A 27005-nucleotide genomic window follows, 5' to 3' on the forward strand; every position below is an offset into this window, starting at 1 on the left:
GAGAGAGACCCCGACCGCGTCCCCAGCACCGGACTCCGCGCTTGCCCGGAAGCGCCGGCGCCGAGGGGGCGGGGCCGGGAAGCGCTTCCGGGGGCGGGGGGCGCGGGCTGGGGCGGCAGCCGGAGCGGCGGGGACGGGCCTGGCGCCGGCGGCGGCGGAGGGGGCGCCGCGGGCGGGCGATGTGAGCGCGGCGCTCTCGGCAGGTGAGGCGCGCCGGCGAGGGGGCAGCGGGCAGCAGGCGAGGCGCGGGCGTAGCCGGCGGGGTCGGAGGCAGTCCCGGGCCGCTGTCCGGCTCGCTCTGGGCGCGGCGGGGCTGGAGCCTCCGCGCCTGGTCAGTCCGGCGGGTGGGCGGGTGGCGCGGGCTGGAGCCGAGGCCGGGCGGGGTCGGGAGGCCCCGGGCACCTGCTCCGGCCAGGCGCGCGCCCCCGACGGCCCAACCCTGCTTTGGCCGCCGGTGTCGGGACGCTGCTTGCGGTGCTGAGGGTCGCACTCAGCCAGCTGCCCCGGACTCCCCCAGCCTCCGCCCTGGGCGTCTCTGGGTCTCCTGCTTCCGGGCTCCTCGGACCTGGGGGGCGCTCCCGCTTTGTACCGGGAGGCCGGATGGTTAAGTCCCCTGGAGAGCCGTGCCGGGCCGTGGGGTCGGCCCTGCTGGTGGCTGCAACCAAGCCCCTGCCCCCATGCCACCGCTTTTCTCCAGGTAAACAGGCGACGGCGCGTCGTGCTTGGCCCTGGACGTCCCCATGGTCACTCTTGCCCTCGGAAGGTCCTGCCATTACGGAGGGCTGGGCTGGCCTTGGGGGTGTCTACAGTGTCCTTCTAAGCTAGGCGGCTTGTGCCTTGGGGCGTCAACAGTCTGCGAGTCTCAGGCTTGAGGTTTCAGCAAGCCTCTTCCATGTTGGACCTCAGATTCCCACTTTGATCAGTGAGGGTATTTAGATGAGCTCTCTAGAGACGCTTCCAGTTCTGTCAGTATATATATGTCTGAAATTGGAAGGGCTGTCCCTGGTTCAAGATCCTGGGCAGTTTCACTGAAGAGTTTGCAGATCTGGACTTTTTAGCCACTTAATATACTTGGTTTCAGAAGTCTTTAAAATGAATCCAAGAAGCCTTTCTAAACCTTGCCTTATCGTAATTCATCCCTCGCTTTTGTTCCTGGCAGGAGTCAGTCACGTCCTGCAGAGTTTTTGCACGCACAAAATTTTTTGTTGTTTATATCTGCCCATTTTCCCTTTGTTCCCTAGTCAGGCCCTCTTTGCTTGACATCTGGATTATTGCAACAGCTTCTTAGCCGGTCTCAGACTTCAGAAGTCCCCCCACCTCCCCCACCCTTCCTTTATGCTAATGCCAAACTTAATGTTGGAAGTCAAAAAAAGAGTTGAGTGTTTGCTTATTAAATGCCAAGACGCTGTTCCATGTAGTGGGGTAAAGTCGTGGAGGCACACTTACAGTCTCCAAGCAGCTTTACATTGGGTGCAAAGACTCTACCTGTGCAAAGGTGACTGATTTGATGAGAAAAGCCTGAGAGCTGTAGAGTTAAGAGGGAGGAGGGATGGAGGTCACTGTAGGCCAAATGGTCAGGGAAGGCTTAGTGAGAGGGGTGGCATTTGAGCTGGCTGTTAAAGGGTGAGTAGGACTCAAGTAGGAAAAGAAGAGTCAGGTCCAGTGATCCTATGGAGTTAATGAATAGACCAGTCTCCTTGTGGAGAAGGGTGCATATAGGAAGGGATAAGAGGAAAAGATTGTCTGGGCTGGTTCCTGAAAGAACTTGAGCACTAGGCCAAAGTTGAAACCATGCTGAAGTCAGTGGTGAGAGGCCAGAGACTAGAGGTCATGATCATTCGCAAGGAGGGGCAGGGGAGGCTCAGGGCCAGGACATCAGCTAAAAGGCTATGGTATTTATACCACTTTCAAAGTCCTCTGCCTGCCACTTTGTGTCCAGTCAGTGCCCACCCCGCCTTTTCCAGGCTCTCCTTGGTTTGGCCCCTGGTTGCCTCCCTGGACCTTATTCACTGCTTCTCCTCCCTGTCTGTCGTCTGTCTCCTGCAGAAGAGAGTCTCTGACTGCCTCCAGGCCCTTGCTCCTCTAGTTCCCCCTTCTGAAGTACCGGCCTCCTTTTTCTTCTCTGTGTAAATTCTCCATTTCACTTCCTTCAAGCCCCTGCTGAAGATATACTTCCTCCAGAGGGTGTTCCCTGACCGCCCTACCCCCATCCATGCCTTTGTGGCACTCAGAATCTAAAGCACAGGACTCAGCACTTGTTCCTTGGTTATTGAACTTGCTCTTGTCCCAGTTGGAAGGGGCGTTTTTGGAGGGCGTTTTGCCTTAATGCTTATCTAATATTGTAGCTGTACTTTTGTAACAGGTATGTAAACACTTAATGGTTTTTGTTGGTAAATGACATAAACATTTTTTTGAACCCTCTCTTTTTAAAGGAGACTCTTTTATTATCAGTTTTCTCTGTCATATGTCATTGATGTCTAATGCTGCTATTTAAGGCAGGTGTTTTCAGCTTTCCTTCTTTGAGTGCAGATAACGTAAAACGAATCTTTGAAACATTAAAATATTTGCTCTTGATTATGGGAAAAGAAAAAGTCGTGTAATTCTTCAGTGGGAGGTTGTGGGGAAAGAACATTAGCTTGGGCATCAGGCCTGGATTTGAATCCCAGCCGGGCTCCTTACTAGCCATGTGAGCTTGGACCGTTTATATAATGTCTTTGACTCTTGTTTTCTCGTTTGTAGTGTGGGGATAATAAAAGCCATTTCCTAAGGTTCTGTGGATTTTGAAATGAAGAAGAAAAGTATGTGAAGGAGGTGGCCAAGTTCATAGCACTTGGTAACCGCTTAGTAAGTTTTCATCATCGTCGTCATTATTGTGAGGTGTAAATGTGTCAAGGTGGGGACATGCCAAGTTGCTCAACCTCGGTGTGTCTACCGAGCTCTGGGTTTCTGTGTGTCTCTGGATCCTCATTCTACCTTCCAGCTGAAGCAGTTGTCAAAAATGTCTGTATCACGAGTCTGGAATGCATCATTATGTTTTATTCCGATTAATTTTCATCTTTCTCGTGTGAATTCTGCTTCATGTTTTTCAGACTTCTTGATTGTGTCCATTTAATGTTTTGTAGCTGACAAAGTGCTGAATTTAACTTAGTGAAGCTCACCAACTGAAGTCAGTTTAATTTCGAATGGTTATTTTCTGGTTGTATTGATGGCATGGACAACCTCATGGAAGAAAGCAACTCAAGGTGAACTTTTCTAATCCTTTCAGCATAAGAGGTTCGGACTTAATCTATTTCCCAGGTCCAGTGCCCCTTGACATGCCAGCAGTGTGCAGATAAGATGCAACTCTTTGTCTTGATTGGGTTCTTTGCCCCAAGAAAGCATAGTTATTCGTTTTCCTTTTCTAATTTTATTTATTTGGCTGCATCAGGTCTTAATTGTGGCATGGGGATCTTCGTTGTGGAGCTCGGGCTTCTCTCTAGTTGTGATGAGGTCTGTAGAGCTCCGGTTCGGTATTTGCCGTGCGTGGGCTTAGTTGCCCTGCGGCATGTGGGATTTTCCTGGACCAGGGGTCGAACCCACATTTCACTGCATTGCAAGGCGTATTCTTAACCACTGGACAACCAGGGAAGTTCCTTATTTATTCCTTTAACTGAAATTTATTCCTTTATCTTTCTATTTCATGATAGGATTTTAAACATCTAATTGCCCGCTTCATAGAAGTAAAAAGAATGGACTTTATGCAGAGAAATGGCTGCAAAGTACAAGAAGTTGTAACCCCTTAATTATTACTGTGTTGGTGTAATGGTGTAATGATACACCCTTAAGTGAGAATTTTTTTTTTTTTTCCACTCAAAGGTGATCAGTAAGGCTCTAGCACCAATAAAACCCCTAATTCTCACCACTGTGCCTGGATTAAAGTCTTACTCTGATAGGAGGGAAGAATCCTGGTTTTGGAGACTGTCAAATCTAGGTTCAAATCTTGGCTCAGCCATTAGTGAGTTGGGATGAATTGGGAGAGGGTCTCAGTTTCTCTGAGTTTTTTTCCATCTGTAGAATGGGTGCAGCTGCAGTGTCTGTCTCATGGTGTTGTCATGAAGATTCGGTGAGCAAGTAGAGCTTATTTAGCGTACTGTACACAGGTGGAGCTCAGTAACTGTTATTGCCAGTCAGGTTAAAGAATGCATTCCTACCCTGCTTGGAAAGCTCAGAAGAAGCTTCTGATGTTTTGTACTGACTGAAAGACAATCCCCACTGTCAAACCACACTGCGCTCTCAGAATTAGTGTAGCTGAGCAGACTTGGAGAATGTTAGCGCCTTGGTAGGAAATCTCACAGTTTGGATAAAAATGTTCTTTCAGGCTCACATGAATTAATGCAGTAAGAACTCTAGACTTGTTTTCTTTTAAATTAGGATGAGTGCTTCATGAATATCCATCACGGAATGCCATTTTATTTATTTTTTTTTCTTGCGTTGGGTTTCAGCAGCACCACAATGTTTCAGGCAGGCCTGGTGTTTTTCGGCTGCTACTTTCTGAAGGATTAGATTGTAATTCATGACAGCTCAATTTTAGTTTTGACCTAGACCCAGGCAGAAATACCTAGCAAAGTTATTTTTATAGCGTTGTTACTGCCGTTTCCACGCCTGTTGTCCCCAGTGCTCCCATCTGCAGTCTTTTTAATGACTTTTTGTTTAAGAATGAAAACTAGGGATCTTCAGGGTCTTCAGTGCCTGATGAAGTCTAGCGTGAGTTGTGTCTCCAGTATCAGCAAGTGACTGAAGCCAGCAGGTGCGAATCTGGGTTTGGAATCATGAGCATCTTGATGCAGAATAATGGGTGCCTCCTGGTGCCTTAAACAACTTCCAAATTTGTAACCTTGCTTTCCTTTCTTGGAAGTGTCACCGGGTATTTTTAAACGAAGTGAAGCAAAAGATGGGAGTGAACTACCTTGCTAGATTTTTCCTGCTGGTGAGATGATCCTACATCTCTTGGGTGTTCAGCAGGAAAAGTTGAAAACTGAGCCACTAGCTTGGTTGGGGTTGCTGAGGGCCTCTCTCTGCTAGACTCTGGGCACCCAGTCACTGCCCGCAGAGAGCTCACCCCCGGGGGCATGCACTCAGCAGCACAGCCGGCTCAGAAATCAGCACACCTCAATTGCTTAGGTTTTACACTTGTACTTTTGCTCAGGTTGTCATTATGGGGAAACAGTTCCTGGACTTTACCCAAGGATTTTGTTGAGGGGATTTCAAGACTCCTGTGGGTATTTTGCCCAGGGGACATGCAAGTGTCTTTTCTTATCTTTAGGTTCTCTTTGGAATGGGTTAGCACTGTGGGAAGATGGCACTCGTCTAGGTTCTGGTTTTCATTGCTCAGTTTCCTTGAAGTGAAGTGAAGTCACTCAGTCGTGTCTGACTCTTCGCAGCCCCATGGACTGTAGCCTACCAGGCTCCTCCCTCCATGGGATTCTCCAGGCAAGAGTACTGGAGTGGGTTGCCAGTTCCTTCTCCAGGGGATCTTCCCGACCCAGGGATTGAACCCAGGTCTCCCGCATTCCAGGCAGACGCTTTACCGTCTGAGCCACCAGGGAAGCCCTCACAGCCTAACAAAAGGCATGACGCAGAATTGTGCTAGTTCAGTGAAACGGTGTGTTGAAGGGAGGACTAGACGTGGATGTTTCCTCTTTCGTGAGATACCGTGTTACAGTAGGAGCATATCTGTTCTCAACTGTCTTGTCTGTTTTCTCTGAGTAACCACATGTCAGCACGTGGGTCCTTGGGTACTACAGTTTTTGTTTACTCCCAAATGGTTTATTGGCCAACTCTGTTCAGTTGCCCAGAGGGCAGCCTAAATGCAGCTTGTCTGAGGCGGAGCTAACTTGCCTTCCAAAGTGGATAGCGTACCTCCGTCTCCAAGTCTTGTTGAGTCCTTCTTTGGACTCGTGTTCAAATTGGCAGGCACCAGGATCCAGTTTGAGATTTCCAGTCTGGTATTCAAGGATGTCCGTGTTCCCACCGTGGCATTCCTCTTTTCCTGGTCACTCCTTGTACCTGGGGCCTGCCTGGCCACTGCCCCAGACACCATACATTTTTGCCCCGCTGTTCTTTGATTCTCCCAGACTTCTGCCTGGAGTCTTCTTCCTGTTCCATTTGAAATGCAAAGTCCTGTTCAAATATTGCTTCCGCCATGAAGTTTTTCTTTGTTCTGTTGGATTAAAGATTTTTCTTTGGTCAAAAGTAATCAGTCTTGTCATTGCTCTCTCAGTTCTTTGTTTCTGCCTCTGTAATTGTCTGCTTGATACAGTAATTATCCATTTGCAGCCTGTCTTTCTCTAGATTCTTTGGTTTTAAAAATTACATCTTTTTAGGTAGAATCCTATAACATAGCTTAAAAAAAACTTTTAGTGAGACTAATAGAGCTATATGATAAAAAATTCAAAGAAGTATAAAAGTCTGTTCCCCTTTCTTCTTCCCAGTCTGTAGTCCTCATTCCCAAAAGTCACCAACATCAGTGGTTTCATGCAATTCTTTCCAAAATCGCTACAACAGCACATACTTGTTCTTTTAAGAAAAGTATGTGAAGGAAATCAGATATGTACAGACATATTTTTTTATATCTTGTTGTTCAGTTGCTCAGTCGTGTCTAATTCTTTGCGACCCCCATGGACTGCAGCACGCCAGGCTTCCATGTCCTTCACCATCTCCCAGAGTTCGCTCAAACTCATGTCCATTGAATCGGTGATGCCATCCAACCGTCTCATTCTCTGTCATCCTCTTCTCCTCCTGCCTTCAATCTTTCCCAGTGTCAGGGTCTTTTCCAAGGAGTCGGCTCTTTGCGTCCGGTAGTCTAAGTGTTGGAACTTCAGCTTCAGGATCAGTTCCTCCAAAGAATATTCAGGGTTGATTTCCTTTAGGATTGACTGGTTTGATCTCCTTGCAGTCCAAGGGACTCTCAAGAGTCTTCTCCAGCACCACAGTTGGAAAGCATCCATCCTTCGGTGCTCAGCCTTCTTTATGTTCCAACTCCCACATCCACTGTTCTGGCTAAATATTAGAACTCCTTTTCAGGTCGAAGGATACAGATCTGTCTCCTCCTTTTTTTTTTTTTTTCTGGCATGTGGGATCTTCCCCAACCAAGGATCGAACCCATGCTGCCTGTAATGAGAGTGAGGAGTCTTAATCACTGAACCTCCAGGGAGGTCTTGTCTATTCTTAATATCTGGGTAGTGTTGCATTGTTGATTGGGTTTTTGTTTTTTTGAACCAGTCTTTTCTCCATGAATTTTGAGCTCATTTCCCCTCTCCTTTTTTTGCTATAGTGAATAAAAATGCTCAGCAGACATCCTTGTTTCATATATCGTAATATGCTATTGTAAGAACTGTGTATTTGTAGGCTTAATTCTTAGTAGTTAATTGTGGACGAACTAGTAAATGCTTTTTACATCTTGATCGATGTTACCAGATTATCCCTAAGGGTTACACCTGCACACCTTTTTAAAATTAATTTTTATTGGAGTATAGTTGTCACGCATTTAACAATGTGTGCAGGTCTGATGGGCTAGGAATGGTATGTCATTTTTTCTTTTTGTAATTCACATTTCTCGATCATGAATAAAGCTAAATATCTTTTCATATGTTTTTTGATCACTTTTTCTCTGAACTGTTCATGTCTTTTGCCCCTTCTTCTGTAGGACTATCTGTGTGAGCCCAAATCTGTTTGAGTTATAATATAAATTAAGGAATTTGGAAAGTAGCCCTTTGTCAAAGGTGCATGTACTTTCCCTCAAAACATCATTTATCTTTTGGTTTTGATGGGGAGGGGGGTTATCATATATTTCTATGTTGTCAGATGTATTTGTGCTTGTCTTTGTTGCTTCTGGGATTTATGTCATGCTTGCAAAGGCCTCTATGTCTTTATTATAAATAAACTCACCCATGCTTTTCATTTAGTTATTTTTTGGTGGTAGTCACATCTTTAAAAAAATACTGTCATACTGGGGGTGGTGGGGAGGGGAGGGGAAAGGATAGTTAAGGAGTTTGGGCTGGACATGTACACACTGCAGTATTTAAAATGGATAACCAACAGGGACCTACTGCGTAGCACAGGGAACTCTGCTCAGTGTTATGTGGCAGCCTGGATGGGAGGGGAGTTTGAGGGAGAATGGATACATGTGTATGTATGACTGAGTCCCTTTGCTGTTCAACTGAAACTTACAACATTGTTAATTGGCTGCACCCCAATACGAAATAAGTTTAAAAAAATGTTGTCATAAGACTGTAATAACATTAAATGGAAATAATAGGGCCCTTCTCACGTGCCCTGCTGCTGCTAAGTCACTTCAGTCTTGTCTGACTCTGTGCAGCCCCATAGACGGCAGCCCACCAGGCTCCCCCGTCCCTTGGATTCTCCAGGCAAGAACACTGGAGTGGGTTGCCATTTCCTTCTCCAATGCATGAAAGTGAAAAGTGAAAGTGAAGTCGCTCAGTGGTAGTGGTTTCTAAGAAATGGGTAAGGATGCAGTACCTTTGAAAACTTGGGGAGCTGTATTTTCCATGAATCAGGCGTTTTATGTGAGCCTGTCGTGATCACAGAGAAGCGCACTCATGGCCCTTTCGCCTCATTCGCTCACACTCAGTGGATGGAGCAGGCTGCAGGGAGGAGCAGAGTGGTGATGAGCGGGTGTCTGTCCACCCTTCCCAGGGTCAGCTGTGTCTATTAGATTATGGTCAGCCGGTTTCCCTGTCTTTGCGAAGTGGCTTTTTTTAAAGCTCCTTCAGGTAAAATGTGTGTATTCCTAGTGCGCTTTGGGCTCTTGATTAGGCGGTGTCATTCGCTTGTTTGTAACATTTCAGAACAGCCTCTTGTCCTGATGCCTGGGTGTGGTCATATGTTCCTTTTTTGGGTGGGAGCTCGAAGAGATTTCAGGCAGCTTTACTCGCTAAGCCTTGTTGTCATATGGTCTTGCATCAGATTTTTGTTTTCTTTTCAGAGCGTGCGTGCACATTTATTTCTAGGATCCCTCTCCTTCACCTTTTACTTCAAGCCTGTCGGTCGGGTCTCCCTGGCTGACTTGTATGGTAATTGATGGGCCAGCACCTCTCCCCTGTGGCTTGTGCCCACACTGCCTCGCCGAGTGAGTGGCCTCCCTTCTCTGGCTATCCAGTCTGTCCTAGCTCTCCAGCCTGTGGCCATGCTCTTCCGAGCTTGCTCACTCTTGGCCCCGCGTGGTTCTGGTCTGCGCTGGCCTTGCTGCTTCCTCAGTGCTTTCAGAGCTGGCTTCCTCACTACTTGGTCAGTCCTGGGTAGCCCCTCACACTCTGCTTCTGCTTTTCTTTTTTTAAAAATGTTTATTTATTTGGCTGCACCAGGTCTTAGTGGCAGCACACAGGCTTCTCTAGTGGTGGAGTGCAGGCTCCAGAGCTTGTGGGCTCAGTAGTTCGTGGCTCTGGCTTAGCTGCCTGTGGCATGTGAGATCTTAGTGCTCCAGCCACGATCAAACCTGTGTCCCCTGCATTGGAAGGCGGATTTCTAACCACTGGACCACCAGGGAAGTCCCTGCTCTTGCTTTTTAAACTCCACTCTCAGTGCTGCTTTGGATTCTCTTGAACTTGGGCTGAACTTGTGTCTTCTTGGCAGCATGTGCTCTCTGTGACTTTCACCCTGGAATACCAGAAGGACCGCTTACTTGAGCCCGAGATCCGTGGGTTCTAATGAACAGAGGCTTTAGCATATAAAGATAGCTGTTTATTTAAAGCAGGTTAAAATCAGCCAGGGTGCAGGGCTCTGATGGGGAAGAGGGAGTAAAAGCTGTGAGTGTGGAGGGCATAATATACCGCAGCTGGAGGGCCACCTGGGACTTTTTTTCTGCTCAGGGCCCTTCCTTCTACTCGTGGCTTTGATCCAGAAAAGAGGGAGATTTTGATCTTGAAAGAGGGTGCTGTCGTAAATTCCTGGAACTAAGGCTGCTCACTCACAGGGTGTGTGCGCTTGTAAGTTTGGCGGGTGTTACTGAAATGCGCCCCTTTGCCTTCTCCACCTCCCTCCTCCTCACAGAGGAAGGAGTCAGAGCCCTGGGCAGCAGTGGGAGGATATTTGTCACTTGTCACAGTCCCTTTCTCTGGCCACCACCCTTGGGCAGGAGTGTAAGCTAGGTCAAGCTTTCTTTTCCTCCTGCCTTTTTCTCAACTCCCCTACCTCCCTGAGTGGTCCTGCTGTTACCTTGGGCAAATCAAACAAGAATAAGGGATTATTGTGTAGGGGCTCTAGATGGCCAGACTTTGCTACAGTCCTGAAAAAGTTAGCCTCTTGGAGCCTCAGTTTCCTCACCTCTCAAGTGAGGGTGATAGTACCTGCCTTTTCGTGCAAGGTCAAGATGATTCAGAAAGGCCTTTAAAACTTGCTCAGCTTGTATGGAACGTTCAGTAAACATTGGTTATTGATAATGGTGGTAACAGGCTTTCCCAGGTATCGAGGGGAGGCTCAGAAGTGTGGTGGAAGATGGCAGGGATTCCCTTTTACAGTTGCCAAGGCTGGTGTGGGGGTGGTTGGATGGATGGCAAGGCTGCCCGCATCCTTCCCAGAACCCACTGTTTGGACCAGTAATGGCAGAGTCTCCTCAGCTGACTGTGGCAGGGGCTGTGTGCAAGGTGAGAGCTGCCTCCAGAGGTGTGAAAGGATTCCAGTGAAGGAAACTGGAGAGCAGAAAGGTTTGTGTGTCCATTAGTTAAATGAGCAGAAGAGGGTTATGAAGGAATAGAGGAGCTGACAATTTTGAACTTCCCAGCAGACCATTTTAACTAATATCCTCTTCAGGTATATTTTAAAAAAGAAGTATTTCACATTCTTATCCAAAGTATAATTGTTAAAATAAGTGTTCATGGTATTTAAGAAAAAATATCCAGTTTATATATATTTGTTTTTTAATTAAAATATAGCAGCGTAAATATCTAATTGGGGGTGGTTTTGTCATGTATGGATGTGAGAGTTGAACTATAAAGAAAGCTGAGCGCCGAAGAATTGATGCCTTTGAACTGTGTTGTTGAAGACTCTTGAGAGTCCCTTGGACTGCAAGGAGATCCAACTAGTTAATCCTAAAGGAAATCAGTCGTAAATATTCAGGACTGATGGAAAGCCTGATGCTGAAGCTGAAATTCCAATACTTTGGCCAACTGATGCAAAGAACCAACTCGTTGGAAAAGACCCTGATCCTGGGAAAGATTGAAGGTGAGAGGAGAAGGGGACGACAGAGGATGAGATGGTTGGATGGCATCATTGACTCAATGGACATGAGTTTGAGTAGGCTCTGGGAGTTGGTGATGGACCAGGAGGCCTAGTGTGCTGCAGTCCATGGGGTCGCAAAGAGTCAGACATGACTGAGCAACTGAACTGTAATGGGACAGAAAGAGCTGTGATAAATCTGCTGAGAGAAGAATACTGATTCTGATGTATTTGGTGAGTGGAATAATCAAATTCATTATTGTTTTCTGTAGCAGCTGCCAACTTAGTCTAAATGAAAAAGCAATATAAATCACTTTTCTGCATTATCAAAAATGAATTCCATTCCCCTATCTCTCGGAGTTGGGAGGAATCTGCAGTAAGCCTGTAACAAACTACAAGGCTGGGACTCTAATTTATCTTTGAATTCCCTTTGGTTATGTGCATGTAGAAGATTGAAATTGAATATTTCCTATAAATGTAGAAAAATAATTTAAATTCCCAGTCAGTATGCCATTTAGTGATTGCAATTAAATCTAATACTTGCAGCATGTTTGACAGAAGGCTAATTTTCTTAATTTGCAAAGAACTCTGACAATTCAATAAAAGAGTCAGATATGGGCAAAGGAGATGAGTAGGCAGCTGAAAGACAAACAGACAAATTGCCATTGAACACCAGAATAGATGACCTACCTCATTTATAACTAAGTCACAGCATAATGAGATACCACTTGTAACCTGTCAGTGTGGCAAAAGTGAGAAAGTTCGATACTCATTGTTGGAGGTTACGGGGCTACAAGCTTTTCATGTGCTGTTGGTGAAAGGACAGTCGCTGCTACCTCCTGGGAGACGAGTTGGCATCATCGATGGATGTGAAACTAACGCAGCAGCAGTCCCTCTGCTAGGAGGAAATGCTGTGACCGTTGGAGTGGTTTCTTGCTTTGGGCATCACCTGGGGATTGGCTGGGCACGTGGAGACACAGCTATCCATGGAATAGGAAGGAATCAGAAGAGAGGATGAAGTAAATGAACTTGCGCTGCCGTGGAAGGATTTTAAGGAGTATTAGATCCTTTTTTTTTGGCTGCGTTGGGTCTTCGTTGTGGCGCCGTGGCCTTTTTCCTGTTGCTGAGCACGGGCTCCAGGGCACTCGGGCTCAGTAGTTGTGGTGCGTGGGCTTCGGTGATCCTGTAGCACGTGGGACCTCAGTTCCCCAATCGGGGATTGAACCTGCATCCCCTGCATTGGAAGGCAGATTCTTAACCACTGGACCACCAGGGTAGCCCCTTAAATACATTGTTAAAAAGCAGCGTACAGGACAGTTTATGATGACATGTGTTTATAGTTTTCTCTGAAAGAATACCCACAAATACTGCCCAGTGACTATCTTTAGAAGAAGAGACCAGAGGAGAATGAAGATACCCACTTTACATTTTTTCTGTCCTGTAGTTTGAAGTTTGACCATATGCATATATGTTACTTTAAAGATAAAATTAAACGGTGATCTGACTTAGGTGTGGGCCTGCTGTCATTCCATTCACAGGAGAGGTCAAGACCCCGAGGAACCAGTGATTAGCCCACGCTGGGAAATGGCGGATACAGAGGATACAGAGGAGTATGGAGGGTTCTGCTTGAATCTGATGTCTCCCTAAGAGGTTCTGACTTCCTTTACTTCCAGACCACTGGACCTGATAAGTTAGGCCTGGGTGTAGACTTGTGATTAGTTACGCCTTTGCTCCCTTTAACCTGGTAATGTGACCAGGACTTAAATTCCCCGTAATTTCCGTGTGTGTCAGTCTCTGAGAATCTTCTCCCTCGAGTGTTGGCTTGTTAGCAGCTGGAGGCTAGACTCTATGAATCTCCTTGTCACAGCTGAAAGGGGGTGTCAGTGTCAAGGAGAGGAGAGTGGAGCACTTCCTTTCTCATTTTGCAGAAAAATGGAATTCCTCTCTTAGGTGTTAATCGTGGTCTTTTCATTTTTCTCTTCAGTGATTTTCTTTCAAGTGCAGTTCTCTGCTTTCTGAGAAGAAGATAAAAAGCCACATAGAGGAGGAAGAAGCCTCATTGTGGAACTGTTTTCACTTTTAGACTATTTCAGAAATGCTTTTTTGTTTTCCTTTTTCTACTGTTTTTTGCTCAGGACGCTGTACCTTTTAAAAACCTGAACCCGCCTTCCTTTTGCCCTTTAATTCCAAAAGTCACTGTTTACACACCCTTGTGTGTCCTGAAAACGCTGTAATGAATAGGTAACATTTGACCACTTGGCAGGTGCCAGGCAGTGGGTGTGTTTCTAGAAGGCAGTCTGGTGTAGTCATGAGCCTGACCTCTGGCTCCAGACTAAGTTCATCCGTTAGCACTGGGACCTTTGGCAAGTGTCTTAACTTCTTTTCTTCAGTTTTTTCATCTATCAAATGGCAACATAGTATTCCCCTCAGATTGATAAGAGAAGTTAACATATGTAAGATGTTTAGCATGAGATAGGCACTTCTTATACCTAAGCTATTATATTCATTCATTGCATGAATTTCCTTCATTCAGTTTTACATCAGTCGTGTTGGGTAATAGTTCTTCCACAACCTTTTCATACAGAGATCAAAGTTAACTGATTTGTCTGCTGCTGCTAAGTCGCTTCAGTCATGTCCGACTCTGTGCGACCCCATAGACAGCAGCCCACTAGGCTCCCCCGTCCCTGGGATTCTCCAGGCAAGAACACTGGAGTGGGGTGCCATTTCCTTCTCCAGTGCATGAAAGAGAAAAGTGAAAGTGAAGTCGCTCAGTCGTGTTCGACTCTTCGTGACCCCATGGACTGCATGCAGCCTACCAGGCTCCTCCGTCCGTGGATTTTCCAGGCAAAAACAGATTTGTCTAAGGCCACGTAATTATTTAAACGTTCATTGTTGTTATTTTTATTAGAAAGTAGCACAGCCAGGATTCATAGACAAGTCTAATTTCAAAACCAGTTCTCCTTGTTACACCATCCTGTCCCCTAAATAAAGTCTCAGTAGCTAACAACACTGATTGCCATGTGCCAGGCATCCATTGTACAGATTGCTTCTTACATGTTTTCTCATAACAACCCATGAGGCAAAGACTATTACCATTAAAAAAAAACAAAACTAAACTGAGACTTGGAAAAGTTATAAAGTACCTTGCCCAAGGTTTTATAAATGGAAATCCAGCATCGTTTGAATCCACATCTGAATCCAAATTCTTCCAATGAATATATTATGACCTTATTTTTTAAAAAACTAGATGAAGTGCCTTAAATTTTTTTTTAATGTTACCTGTTTTAAATAAGTAATACATCCACATGGCTCAGAAATTTTAAGAGTCTAAAATGATTCACTGAAAGCTAATGGGTCTCTCAGCTACTCTGTTATTTCTCCCTCCCAATAGGCTGTTTGTTTTTGTACATCATTCCAGAAATATGGTGCTCGTATATGTTGACACAGATATATGTGTTTTCACTTTGCTTTGTACAAATAGAGTATCATATATACTGCTCTGCATCTGATTTTTTCATTCAGCAATATATTATAGTGATTGTTTCATAACAGTATGAAAAGAGCTTCCTTATTTTTTTGGTTGTAGAGTAGTCTTTAGTGTGGACATATCATAGTTTATTAGCCAGGCTCCTCTTGATTAGAATTTAGTTTGTTTCCAGTCTTTTATCATGAACTATGCTGTAATGAATTCCTAGAGCTAAAATTGCTCAGTCCTGGGGTATCATTTGTAATTTTGCTGGATACTATTGAAATGCCCTTCATAGTGTTTGTACCATTTTATATTCCAGTGTCTGTCAAATTATCATCTAGTTGGGATTTTAATGTATATATGTATATATATGTCATTCCAAGAAATGCATGTTCACTATAGAAGTTTGGATCATACAGAAAAATACAAAGAAAGTTAAAACATCTTTACTGTTTCATTAATGTAAACGTTTTGTATATATTCTTTAATATTATCTATGTTTATTTAATATTTATAAATACATACTTTTAGAAATATCCTTCTTTATATTCTGTGATCACCTGATTTTTCTAACAGCTTTGTCAAGGTATAACTTACATATAAAAACGCCCATCTTAAGTATACGGTTCAGTGACTTTTTAAGTAAAGTCGTCAGACTGTCATCATAATTTAGTTTTAGACCATTTCCATCACCCATGAAAATCCTTCCTGTTCATTTGCAGTTGATCTGATTTTTTGCTGTGTGACTATGTATTTATTCAGCACGTTTTTACTGACTACTCACCATGTGCCAGGCAATTATCTGGCAGATGGTTAATATAACAGATAAAAATTCCTACCCTCATAGTACTTGTATTTTGTGGAACTCTGTATTCTTCTTTAACATCATTTTAGTAGTAACTTGGTATCTGGTATATAGGTGTGTCGCACTTTAATAATCCCCTTATTGTTGAACGTTTATTCAGGTTGTTTCCATTATTTGCTTTGTAATTGAATGTAGTTATGAGTAAATTTTTGTCTTTATTCATGACTTTTTTTTATGGTACAGAATGCTAAGTCGAGAGAAATTCCCATTTTAAGGCATTTGTTTTATTTGCTTACCAGAGTATATGAGAGCATCCCTCTTCCAATAGTCACTGCCTACTGAGTCGCGCTTTTAAAAGCCTGGGCAGTTTGAGAAAGAATTGTGTCTTGTGTTAATTTTTATATTTTGGCTTACTGATGAAGTTGTTAAGCATTTTATCCCCACATTTAAAGGCTATTTTAATTTTTTTTAAGCATCTGTTCATATTCTTTGCTCACTTTTCAGTTGTCCTATTTGGCTGTTACTAATTTGTAAGAGTTTTATAATTCTCTGCCATGGATGTTGTATACTTTTCATAATCTATCTCTTTTTTATGATACAAATATATTTTTTAGATGTAAAGAAGTTTTTATTATACTTAAATAGTTAAATCTTCCTTTCTTGTGATATCTGTCTTTGTGTGCTCAGAAACGCCTTCTCAAAGTTATTTTTGAGTGTGTTGTGAAGAAGGGATCTGACTTTATTATTATTTATTCATATTATCCAAGCAGCATCTATTTCCAGAAATCTTCCTCTGTCACTGATTGAAAATGGCCCCTGAAGGCCCATCCTGCCCATCTGATTTCTGCCTGCCTTGGCCGCCTCACGTGTTCTCTGCCCTTGCTCCTTGTCCTAGCTGTGCCACAGTACTCCAGCATTTCCTTCCTTCCCTACTCAGCCTCTCAGCCTTTGTGCATGTGACTCCCTCTGTCTGGAAGACTGGAACATTTCCCTGCAGCTCCCCCAATATCTGGCTAACTTTTACTCTTCCTTGAGGTCTCAGCTGAGGTCTCATCCTTCTGTCCTCCATTATGAAAGATCTTACAGCTCTTACCACAGTTTACAACAAAAGAATTGAAGCTCACCTGGGTCCCTAGTGCCAAGCATACTTTTGTACAGTGTATAAATACATACACTCAGTGTATATTTACAAAATGAATGAATTGTAGCTTACTCATCCATTTTGACATCTGCGTGTTTGGCTGCAGTTTTTTTTTTTCTATAATTTTTTCAGTATTTATTCTTCTAGATCTTTGTTGCCCAATATGGTAGCCACTGCCCACTTATGGCTATTGAGCACTTGAAATGTAGTTATTCCAAATTGAGATGTGCTATAAATATAAAATATACATCATGCTTCAACGACTTAGTATGACAGATATGAAATTCTAAGAGTGTTGTAGAAATACCCATGTAACCTTGAGTAAGACCCTTCTCTTGTATCTCAGTTTCCTAATCAATAAAATGGAAAAAAAAAAAAAAGACTTAGTGTAGAAACAAGAATATAAGATATCTCATGAATAACTTTCTAATGTTGATCTTAAAATGGTAATGTATTAGCTATATTGGGTTTAAAAAATGGTTTAAAGTTTATATTTTTACTTTTAAACAATGTTAACTGCTAGAAAACATTACACATGGCTTACAGTATATTTCTCTTGGACAGCAATGTTCTAGATGAATTTTAAAATCATTTTGTCAAATGTTAAAAAAAAAAAAGCTCAAGAAAGAAGAATTTTCAAAAAAAAAAATAAAAAAAAAATCATTTTGTCAGATTTCTAATAAAATGCCCCATTGAACTGCATTATATTTATAAACTAACTTACAGGAAATGTGGTCATCTTCACGGTATCAAGTCTTCCTGCCAGAAGCGTATGTGTGTCTTCATTTGTATGTGTTTTTGTCTTATTTGAGTTAGAGTTTTCTTCTTGTAGATCCTATTTTTTGCTTATCCCCCAAGTGTTCTATAGTTTCTGTTACTGTTGTTGGTTGTAACTTGTCATTAGCTTACCTAACTGGTTTTTTATGAACAATAATTTTTGGAATCCTCCTGTTATTAGATCCTGATTCTAACAGATTTTTTTTCAAGCAGTTCTTTTTGTATTTTCTGTGTAAATGATCGTATCTCCCTTGAAAAGTAATTTCACCTCCTCTTTTCTAAAGGCTATATGTCTTAGTTTTCTCTTGTTGCTTTGCCTGGAACGTTAAGAACAATGTTAGGTAAAAGAAGTAGTGGGTAAACAACCTTCTAGCTTTGCAGGCATTAACGGGAATTCTACAAAAGTGTTTACCAGAATGTGTGCCCGGGAACACTGATTCTTTGGAATATTAATATGTGTACCTTGAGAGAAGAGCTTCATGGTTAAATAAGTTTGCAAACTGCTGAGTTGAATAGAATTCTTGTCCATAGGACTTTGCAGATGGGTTATTATGCTAATATTTTTAAGTCCTAGGAAGTCCTGATGGTGAGCTTGGGGCTTCTGTTCTACTAAATACATTTTGGGAAATGCAGATGTGTTTCCTTTTTCAAGGTGATGTTGCCATTGGTTTGCAGTAGACACTGTTTATTATATTAAGAAAATATTGTTCTGGCCTTACTAGCTTATTGAGTATTCTGTTCCTTACTTTGAAAGTAACTTAACTTTCCTTAACTTTGTAAAATGCATATTTAGTATAGAATTGATACGGCCATATGGTTTTTCACCTTTGACTTATTGAGATTGTAAATTATATTTGTATACTTCATAATATATAGCCATCCTTGGAGAAGGAAATGGCAACTCACTCCAGTATTTTTGCCTGGAGAACTCCATGGACAAGGAGCGTGGCAGGCTGCAGTCCATGGAGTCGCGAGACTCGGACGCGACTTAGCGACTACAGAGAGCCATCCTTACACTTGATCATAATATATTAGTCCTTTAATGAGTTATTTTTGCTAATATTTCCTTTAGCATATTAAAGAAAGTCTATTTAGTGAAGTCTCTTTACTGAGGTAAAGTTGACAGTCGTCTTTATGCTGTTTGCAATTTCCTGGTAGCAGATATATGCCATATGAACAGAGATGCTTTACCTGTTTGCGCATGCATCTAGAACAGTGTGAATGGCCTGAAGGTCATTTGTGCTTTAGCACTTCTGTTTCTTTTTAATTTAATCCTGCCAATTTTTGTTATCCTAAAAATATATTTATGCCACTCAGATTTCAGATTGATTTCAATCATAAATCTAGAATAAATAAGGGCACAGGATTCCTCTCTAAAATGTTTTAACAAATTCTGATGTGATTAAAAACTATTCTAATGTGATTTATCACACTGATGGATCTTTTTCTGAAGGAGTCTTAAATTTAGTTGCACATTGTCTTATCTTAAAATTTAAAACTTTGTGATTAAATACTCTTCTATATTTTTTGTTTTCTTTGGATTTGAGTTATTGTTCCTTTTCTAACCTCTTAAGTGATTTTATTTATTTTTGTTATTCAATGATAAAAGTGTTTTAAGGCATTGATATTGCCTGTTAAAATTTGTTATTTGAGAACCCGAGCATTTCATTGTGAAAAATTTCAAGCATACAGAAAAGTTGAATTTTATTATACAACAAACAACTGTATACTGAATCTAGATGCCACACTTGTTAACATTTTGCTCTGTTTGCTTTATCACATATCTATCCATTTCTTTTTGGATGCATTGTCAACTAAGTTGGACATATAAATAAATTTCATTCCTAAACCCTTCTTACTGCAGATTTGATGCGAGTTTTCTTATTTTCTAAACAGCTTTATTCCTTATTGATTTTTCTCTTTGATTCAGTACTTATTCAGGAGGTGTTTAAATTCCTATTGATTGGGCTTTAAAAACAGAAATATAAATGTCAGATCTAATTTGGTTGTGGTCAGAGAATGCAGCCTGAGGTCTACACCTTCTGTAGTTTTGAGTAATCAGAGCTGTGGATTCTAGGCAGGGGGCTAGTTAACGTCATAAGCACCGGCAGAGGATGATACACTCCTGGTATGTCCATCAGTCTTGCTCCTACCCTCTAAAACCTCTTCACTGAAAGAGATCGAGCATTGCTCTATGAATTACTGACCCCAAAGGAGATAAAGGTGTGTAGAACCGAAGGGGGAGAAATGTACATCAAGACAGCAACTCAAATTCTAAACTGAAAAGGGCTTATGCTCCATTCAGGGTGTCCGGTGTGCCATATACTTGAAAAACACCAGTTGAAAGTATGCACGTAAAGCAGAACATTTTAAAAAATGAATTTACTTATCTTTTACAGAGTACTTCAACTCCTCAAAGGTAGGTGAAATGGAAAAATATGTTTCTCAAAAGGATACCAAGTTCTCAATTAGAGCAAAGATGGTCCTACTATATGTAACATGTTTTACTTCAATCAAGATGAAAGGCAGCTAAGACTCTAGGCTAATTGATCATTAAGTTATTTAGCTTTAGGTGAATTAAACGAGACATGAAGGACTGAAAATAAGTAAGAGGAAAATTGCTCGGGCATACCCTAAGATGTACAGTAGCTACAGTGATGGCGGTGGTGGTCTTTTTTGCACGGTTGTGTTTATATGGCTTGTACTTAAGTGAGGAGTCACTGGTGAATTACGAAACTCTCTCTCTCCTCAGATTACGCTTCATGTCAGTAGAAATGGACAGCAGCAGTTTTATTCAGTTTGATGTGCCCGAGTACAGCAGCACCGTCCTGAGCCAGCTAAACGAACTCCGCCTGCAAGGAAAACTATGTGACATCATTGTCCACATTCAGGGTCAGCCATTCCGAGCCCACAAAGCCGTCCTCGCGGCCAGCTCCCCCTACTTCCGGGACCATTCAGCACTAAGTACCATGAGTGGCTTGTCAATATCAGTGATTAAAAACCCCAATGTGTTTGAACAGTTGCTTTCATTTTGTTACACTGGAAGAATGTCCTTGCAGCTGAAAGATGTTGTCAGTTTTCTGACGGCAGCTAGCTTTCTTCAGATGCAGTGTGTCATTGACAAGTGCACGCAGATCCTAGAGAGCATCCATTCAAAAATCAGTGTGGGAGATGTGGACTCGGTGACCGTCGGCGCGGAAGAGACCCCGGAGAGCCGCAACGGAGTGAAAGACAGCAGCTTTTTTGCCAACCCGGTGGAGATCTCCCCGCCATACTGCTCTCAGGTACGGCAGCCCACCACAAGCAGCGATCTGCGGATGGAGACCACACCCAGCAAAGCTCTGCGCAGCAGCCGTTTACAGGAGGAAGGGCACTCGGACCGAGGGAGCAGTGGGAGCGTCTCCGAGTACGAGATCCAAATCGAAGGGGACCATGAGCAAGGGGACCTGCTGGGGAGGGAGAGCCAGATCGCCGAGGTGAAAGTGAAGATGGAGAAGTCCGACCGGCCCAGCTGTTCGGACAGCTCGTCCCTGGGAGACGACGGGTACCACACCGAGATGGTTGATGGGGAGCAAGTCGTAGCCGTGAACGTGGGTTCCTATGGTTCTGTGCTCCAGCACGCCTATTCCTACTGCCAGGCGGCCTCACAGCCGGCCGGTGGTGTATCTGAGGCGTTCGGAAGTTTGAGTAACTCCAGCCCCTCCAGATCCATGCTGAGCTGTTTCCGAGGAGGACGGGCCCGCCAGAAGCGGGCCCTGTCCGTCCACCTGCACAGTGATCTGCAGGGCCTGGTGCAGGGTTCTGACAGCGAGGCCGTGGTGAATAACCCGGGCTTCGAGAGCAGCCCCCGGGAGAGGAGCGCGCGAGGTCACTGGTACCCGTACAACGAGAGGTTGATCTGCATCTACTGCGGCAAGTCCTTCAACCAGAAGGGAAGTCTTGACAGGCACATGCGACTCCACATGGGAATCACGCCCTTTGTGTGCAAGTTCTGCGGGAAGAAGTACACGCGGAAGGACCAGTTGGAGTACCACATCCGGGGCCATACCGACGACAAGCCGTTCCGCTGTGAGATCTGCGGGAAGTGCTTCCCTTTCCAAGGCACCCTCAACCAGCACCTGCGGAAAAACCACCCCGGCGTGGCAGAAGTCCGCAGTCGCATGGAATCCCCCGAGAGAACAGACGTGTATGCGGAACAGAAACTAGAAAACGATGCCTCGGCCTCAGAGATGGCCCTGGATTCCCGGATGGAAATTCACACGGTGTCCGATGCTCCTGATTAAGATGGTAAAAAAAAAAAAAAAAAAAAGTGCACCCACGCAAAGCACATTCATCAATGCCTATTTGTGATTTGCTTTGTTGTCATCTTTGGTTTTCCCAACCATCTGGAAATCTCTTGGTCTCTTGGCAGTTTTTCTAAGGTTTCTGGAAGGAACACTCCATGGTGTTTATCCTTTCCCACCCCCATCCCTCCCTCCCCCAAGGAGCTCAAAGCATGAAGGGCAATGTATCCAGGGAAAACAGGCTGACAGTATTCCTCTTTGGCCGAACTCTTCATCCAAAATCTGCCAGTGATTTAGCTGTGCCAACTGGTCGACCCTCCGTCTCTGCCAAGAGGCTTACTCTCTCATTGTGTGCCCTGGCGCCAGTGCATTTCCATGGAGAGAGACTGGGATGCCGTCAGCTGATACAAATGGGTAACCTTTTCTAATTTAAAATTACTTTTAGGGGGTAGTTAGACAATTTATATATATATATAATAAAGCGATTATTATATATATAGTATATATACATTCTCAAATTTGATTTTATTCTGGTTGAGGTGAATGTAAGAGGAATATATAATTTAATACAATGTGAACAGGGCTTTGGACTCTGTCTCGTCCCTACCTAATATGTTAGGGTTTTGCCCCTTTATTTCCCTTATGAAAGAATGTTAATAGGTATTCATACATATGTTAATCATTGTGTCCAAAAGCAAGCAAAGCAAATCACAGTGTTCATAGCTCTGCTTCATAACAAACACAGAAACCAAATGCCATAAAACGTATTCAACTCTAGTTGGAAACCATTTGGAATTTTTGTTAGTTGTCCAGTTAGGTAAGCTGGATGACCCGTGGTGCTGACCTTTTTACATATTGTAGTGTTATATTAGCCAACCCCAAAGGAGCAGTGGTTTTCAATGTTTTTACTGGCCTCTGAATCTACCTTCATTCCGTACTGTAGAAACACACACACCAGGTAACTAAATCGAATCACTCTACCGTGAGTTAGTACTCGCAGTAAAGGAAAGGAATTTGTAGTTCTGTCTACAAAATTCTCCAAGCAGTGTTGTGGTTTTTTGTTTTTGTTTTTTTCTTTAAACCTTCTTTCTCTTTTCAAACAGCCAGTTCAGGTGCACAGCAACTTTTTCTACATGCAGTTCCCAGGGAAACTGCAGAACTTGGAATTTGTACTTTTTGTAAAGATATACTCTATGGGAATTGCAAGCAATATATCTATCTTGGTATTGTGTGTGCTGACAAGAGCCTCATTGGCTCCCCCACTCTCAGTGTTTCCTGCTTAAAGAAACCAACAGTAAAAAGCCCTCTAATTTACTCTGTGTGTCACCAAATCTCTCTGTGTCACCATTTTTTGGTCACGTGGTGCTATTTTTTATGTTATGTATCTTTTAGGTCAGTATAGTTGTAGAAAATGTGAAATGTAATGGTAAAAGTGAATTACAATTTTTTTTTTCCTCTCCTGAGTTTATAGCTTGAAAAAAAGACCTCAAAAGCATGTGCTGGCAAACACATTACTGTATTTAAAAAAAAAAAAAAAAACTGAGTCCTATTTGGATAATCTTTTATTAGTGCTTGAGGAAATGTCTTGAGTTTTATATTTTGTTCACCCATGTGTTTCTGGTATACAAAACAGGCTCTATAAGATTGCTCTGGTACTATATACTCTAGCAGAGAGTAATGTGAGCAATTTAGTGTTGAGTTTGTGCCATGGGCCGGTGGTAAGAGATCAGCACTCCAGACTCTTCTACTTTGAGAACCTTGGCCCTAAAACTCACAACCAGTGTGTCTCCCTAGGAGAATAGCACAAACCCCCTAAGAGGAAAAAAAACCCAAAAGTGAAACCTCAGAAGCAAGGAGTTAAAAGGAATACAGAAATAGATGTTTGCCGGTTTCCCATGCTTTTTTGGCTCTTAAAATACCAAGAATGGAGTTGGGGTGGGGGAGTGTTTGGGGATTTTTGTTTTGGTTTGGTTTTTGGTTCTGGGGGAAAAAAATCATTCAGGCCCTTGTGTGTGACCGCCCCCCTGGGGTGGTAGCTGTGCAGTAGCATCTCTTCAGCACAGGGGGTCTGTGCACACGGCGTGAGCCACCACGCTCCACATCAGTGTTAGTACGTCCAGACACACGCGAGTCCTGCTGCTCGAGGAGCGGCTTCTGCTAACCGGGTATATAGTATGCCTTTTCCTGTCAGACTGCCTAAGTCCGGGGCCTGTTCTCTCCCTGAAGCACTTGTTCAACTCCTATCAAAGCCCTGTGCCTCGAGGGGAGGCTGGACCCCCAGTGTTTACCCACTTAAATATGTTCTGGGGTTTCAGGTAAATGTTTGTAATTTTTTTTTCCTTACAAGTTTGGTTTTGATTTTTTTTTTTCCTTCAAAGAATTAAATGCAAAAAATTTGTGTTGTGATACAAATTAAAGTTTGTGACAAGAAACACCCAAATCGAGGACACGAGAGGTCAGGCTCAGGGAAGGAACCTCCTTTTCACTCAGGCTTGGGGCCTTCCTCCTGAGAGGTCTCCAGAGCATTCTGTGATACACGAGACAAGTGAGGAGGGAAGGCACTTGGGGCAAGCGCCTCCAACGTCCTGGTTCTTGTCACCGTGTCCGTCTTAACCTTATGTACATGGAGTTCTTCGTGTGTGTAAATTTGTTTAACTGGTTTGAGTTTACCAAAGAGTGACTTATCCAAAATTGTCTTTGACAAAAAAAAAAAAAAATCTACATTGCTTTGATTGTACAGTTCAGGTTCAGACATTGTAATGGGACTGTTAAGGGGCAGAAAAATTGATTGCGTTTCTCTGGAGTAATGATTCCACATTTTGCAAGTTCCACTTGCTCCCATTCATGTTGCTAACACTTTACCTTCTCCACTGCTAGCAGTGCTCAGAATGAATTCTCAAGCCATAACCCAGTACTGTAAGGTTCCACAGGGCTTCGCGGGAGGCCGCGCGCAGGCCAGCGCAGAGCTGGGCGCCGTGCTCCTCAGTGTGCACGGCCAGTGAAAGCTTATCTCCGTTCAGATCGGGCAGCAGCAATTAATTGTGCCTTGTCACATGAGGATGTGCCAGGAGGATTAACGTGACCACACAACAGAAACATTCTCTCCCCGAAGTTCACTTCACGTCTCCACAGACGAAGTCCGCTGTGTAACTCTTTAGAGCGACTCTTTTTTTTTTTGTTTTTGAAAGCAAAGTCCCTATTTCTGTACAGTTTTAGGTTAGATGTTTCACTTATAACAAATGCAAAAACAGTTAAGACAAAAGTGATATGTGAAGAAGTCTTTTACAGTAAAATATATCCTGAATCCATATAGGTTCGTTCATAATTGAGTCTCTTCTTGAGCTACCTTTTCTAACACACAGACAATGTGAAGACAGTGACAGCGTCCTTTTCTAGAGGTGTTTAACCTGTTCTTACAAACTGTGAAAACAAAGAATTTTCTACTTTTACTAATGTTTGTGGTTTTAAACAGTTATTTTCATTCTAATCAGTTCTCTACCCTCTAATTTCTACTAAAGCTGTAAATACATTTAGAAATGATATTTGTAAATACAGTATATGAAGTCAAGTTAATTTTGGGGACAGTGGAGAACCTCCCAATTGGCTCTGCCTTCGCAGTTTTGTTTTTTGTTGTTGCTTTAAAAAAAAAAAAAAAGCAGAAAGGATACTGTCGGTTCACTGTTAAGCAGAATATACTGTAGAGCTAAATTGATAACTTCTAAATCTTCCAGAGCATGACTAGATGTCTTTTCTAGTGATAGCAGTTATATAACCAAGTCTTTATTTGTCCCTTAGCCCAGACCATAGGCCTGCATATTTTTGTGTGTGGTTTTGTTTTTACTTTTGTTTTATAGCCTCTAGGAAGAGTTTGCAGGAACACAAAACGGGCTGGGACGGGGGAAATCACCTATGTGAACGAGCTTTACTTTAAAGAAATCAGTGTATTTTATTTTAATGATGTTTCCATTAGTTACTGTGACTTTCTGTTTTGTTCTTTTTGTTGTTGTTGTTATTGTTGTCGTCATTATTGTTAAAATTCTGTAATGGTTTCCTGTGAAGCCTCCACTGAAAGGGACTCAAATATGCAACACCTAAACTATTTTCCAAGGGCACATGCCCCTTGAATGGTGCTTCTAGACTGGTCAGGGTTATTTATTAAATTTTATATATGAAAGTATTGGGGAATTATGTAAATTCTTTATATGAAACTATCTAGTTCATAAATCATAGATTTCATATTACTCAGTGCAACTGAACTGAAAGTTCAGAAGAGTCATTCACATTGTTCGAAATTTGTAACGGTTGTCACACGTCACACACGTCTTTTCAGTAAGTGCCAGAGTCTCTGCACTGTTTCTGCCCAGTGCTTGACTCCTTGGCCCACAAGAGACCCTTTTCTCTCTCGTTCCCTTGGGTCTGGCACAGACAGGGCTGGTGTAGTTCTCGATCAAGTCCTGGAGTAAGCCTTGCAGCAGATTCAGTAAACAGACCTCTTGCTGCCCCTTAGTGACAAGTATGCTGTGAATTCAACCTTTGGACTTGCTGCCCAAGCCTTTGGTTGCTGCCCTGACTCTAGTAAGAGGTAAGCATATGGGTTTGTTCAAGAATGACCATTTTTCTAATGTGAAAACCATCTCTCTCACCACTTTGATTAGTAGGGCTAACATTTTTTTCCGTTATAAATGGTTGAGCAATTTGAATGACTTAACACAGTGTCATTATCTTGCAATATAAACTGGTAACCTCACAACTCCACACTTCATCGCCATATGAAGTAAATGAAGCTAGCTAAGCGGATGCTGTATCAACTCGTAACTTGCCATTAAGGATTATTTTATAGCATGAATTTAAGACTATTTATTCAAATGATATTTTACTCTTGTATTCATTTTGTTTTAGATTTGTGACATTGAATATTTCAGTGCTGCTTAATTTTGTTCTGAACTCTTGTTTCTTGCTTGTAAATGGCTTTTTTATGGTATAAAGTCAATGGAAATTGCTGTTTGTAAATAAAAATGCTGCTAGAGCAAATGTGCTGTGGTCTCCGTCTGTATCTGCCCCTTCTGGCCTCCTGAGTTTCACTGGCCCTAACAAACATCCGCTGGCATCACAGTTTCTGTAACCACTGGTTTTGAAAGGTTAGAATTTCATAAGAAGCTCTTATGCCAGTGTAGTGCTGGAAAGGGGAGAAAGAAGCAGATAGCTCTCTGAGCTTTCTCGCGTGTGGCAGAGACTGGATTGCCAGGGGCTGAGGTCTGCACCCGGGATCTCTGGTGAACTCTTTCCCCATCTTCCCGCAGAAGTAGGAAATGGCCACTC

The 27005-nt window shown here is 43.0% G+C and overlaps 1 protein-coding gene across 1 annotated transcript; it reads left to right on the plus strand.

Annotated features, from left to right (window-relative positions):
* On the plus strand, positions 1-26717 carry ZBTB34 (zinc finger and BTB domain containing 34). Its single transcript, XM_040225150.1, has 2 exons — positions 1-203; positions 20156-26717. The coding sequence occupies exon 2, from the start codon at positions 20166-20168 to the stop codon at positions 21684-21686; it is 1521 nt and encodes a 506-aa protein (XP_040081084.1). The 5' UTR covers positions 1-203; positions 20156-20165; the 3' UTR covers positions 21687-26717.
* The last annotated feature ends 288 nt before the right edge of the window (positions 26718-27005 follow it).

This window comes from Oryx dammah, unplaced genomic scaffold, assembly GCF_014754425.2.
Source record: "Oryx dammah isolate SB20612 unplaced genomic scaffold, SCBI_Odam_1.1 HiC_scaffold_25, whole genome shotgun sequence".
Taxonomy (NCBI): Eukaryota; Metazoa; Chordata; class Mammalia; order Artiodactyla; family Bovidae; genus Oryx; species Oryx dammah.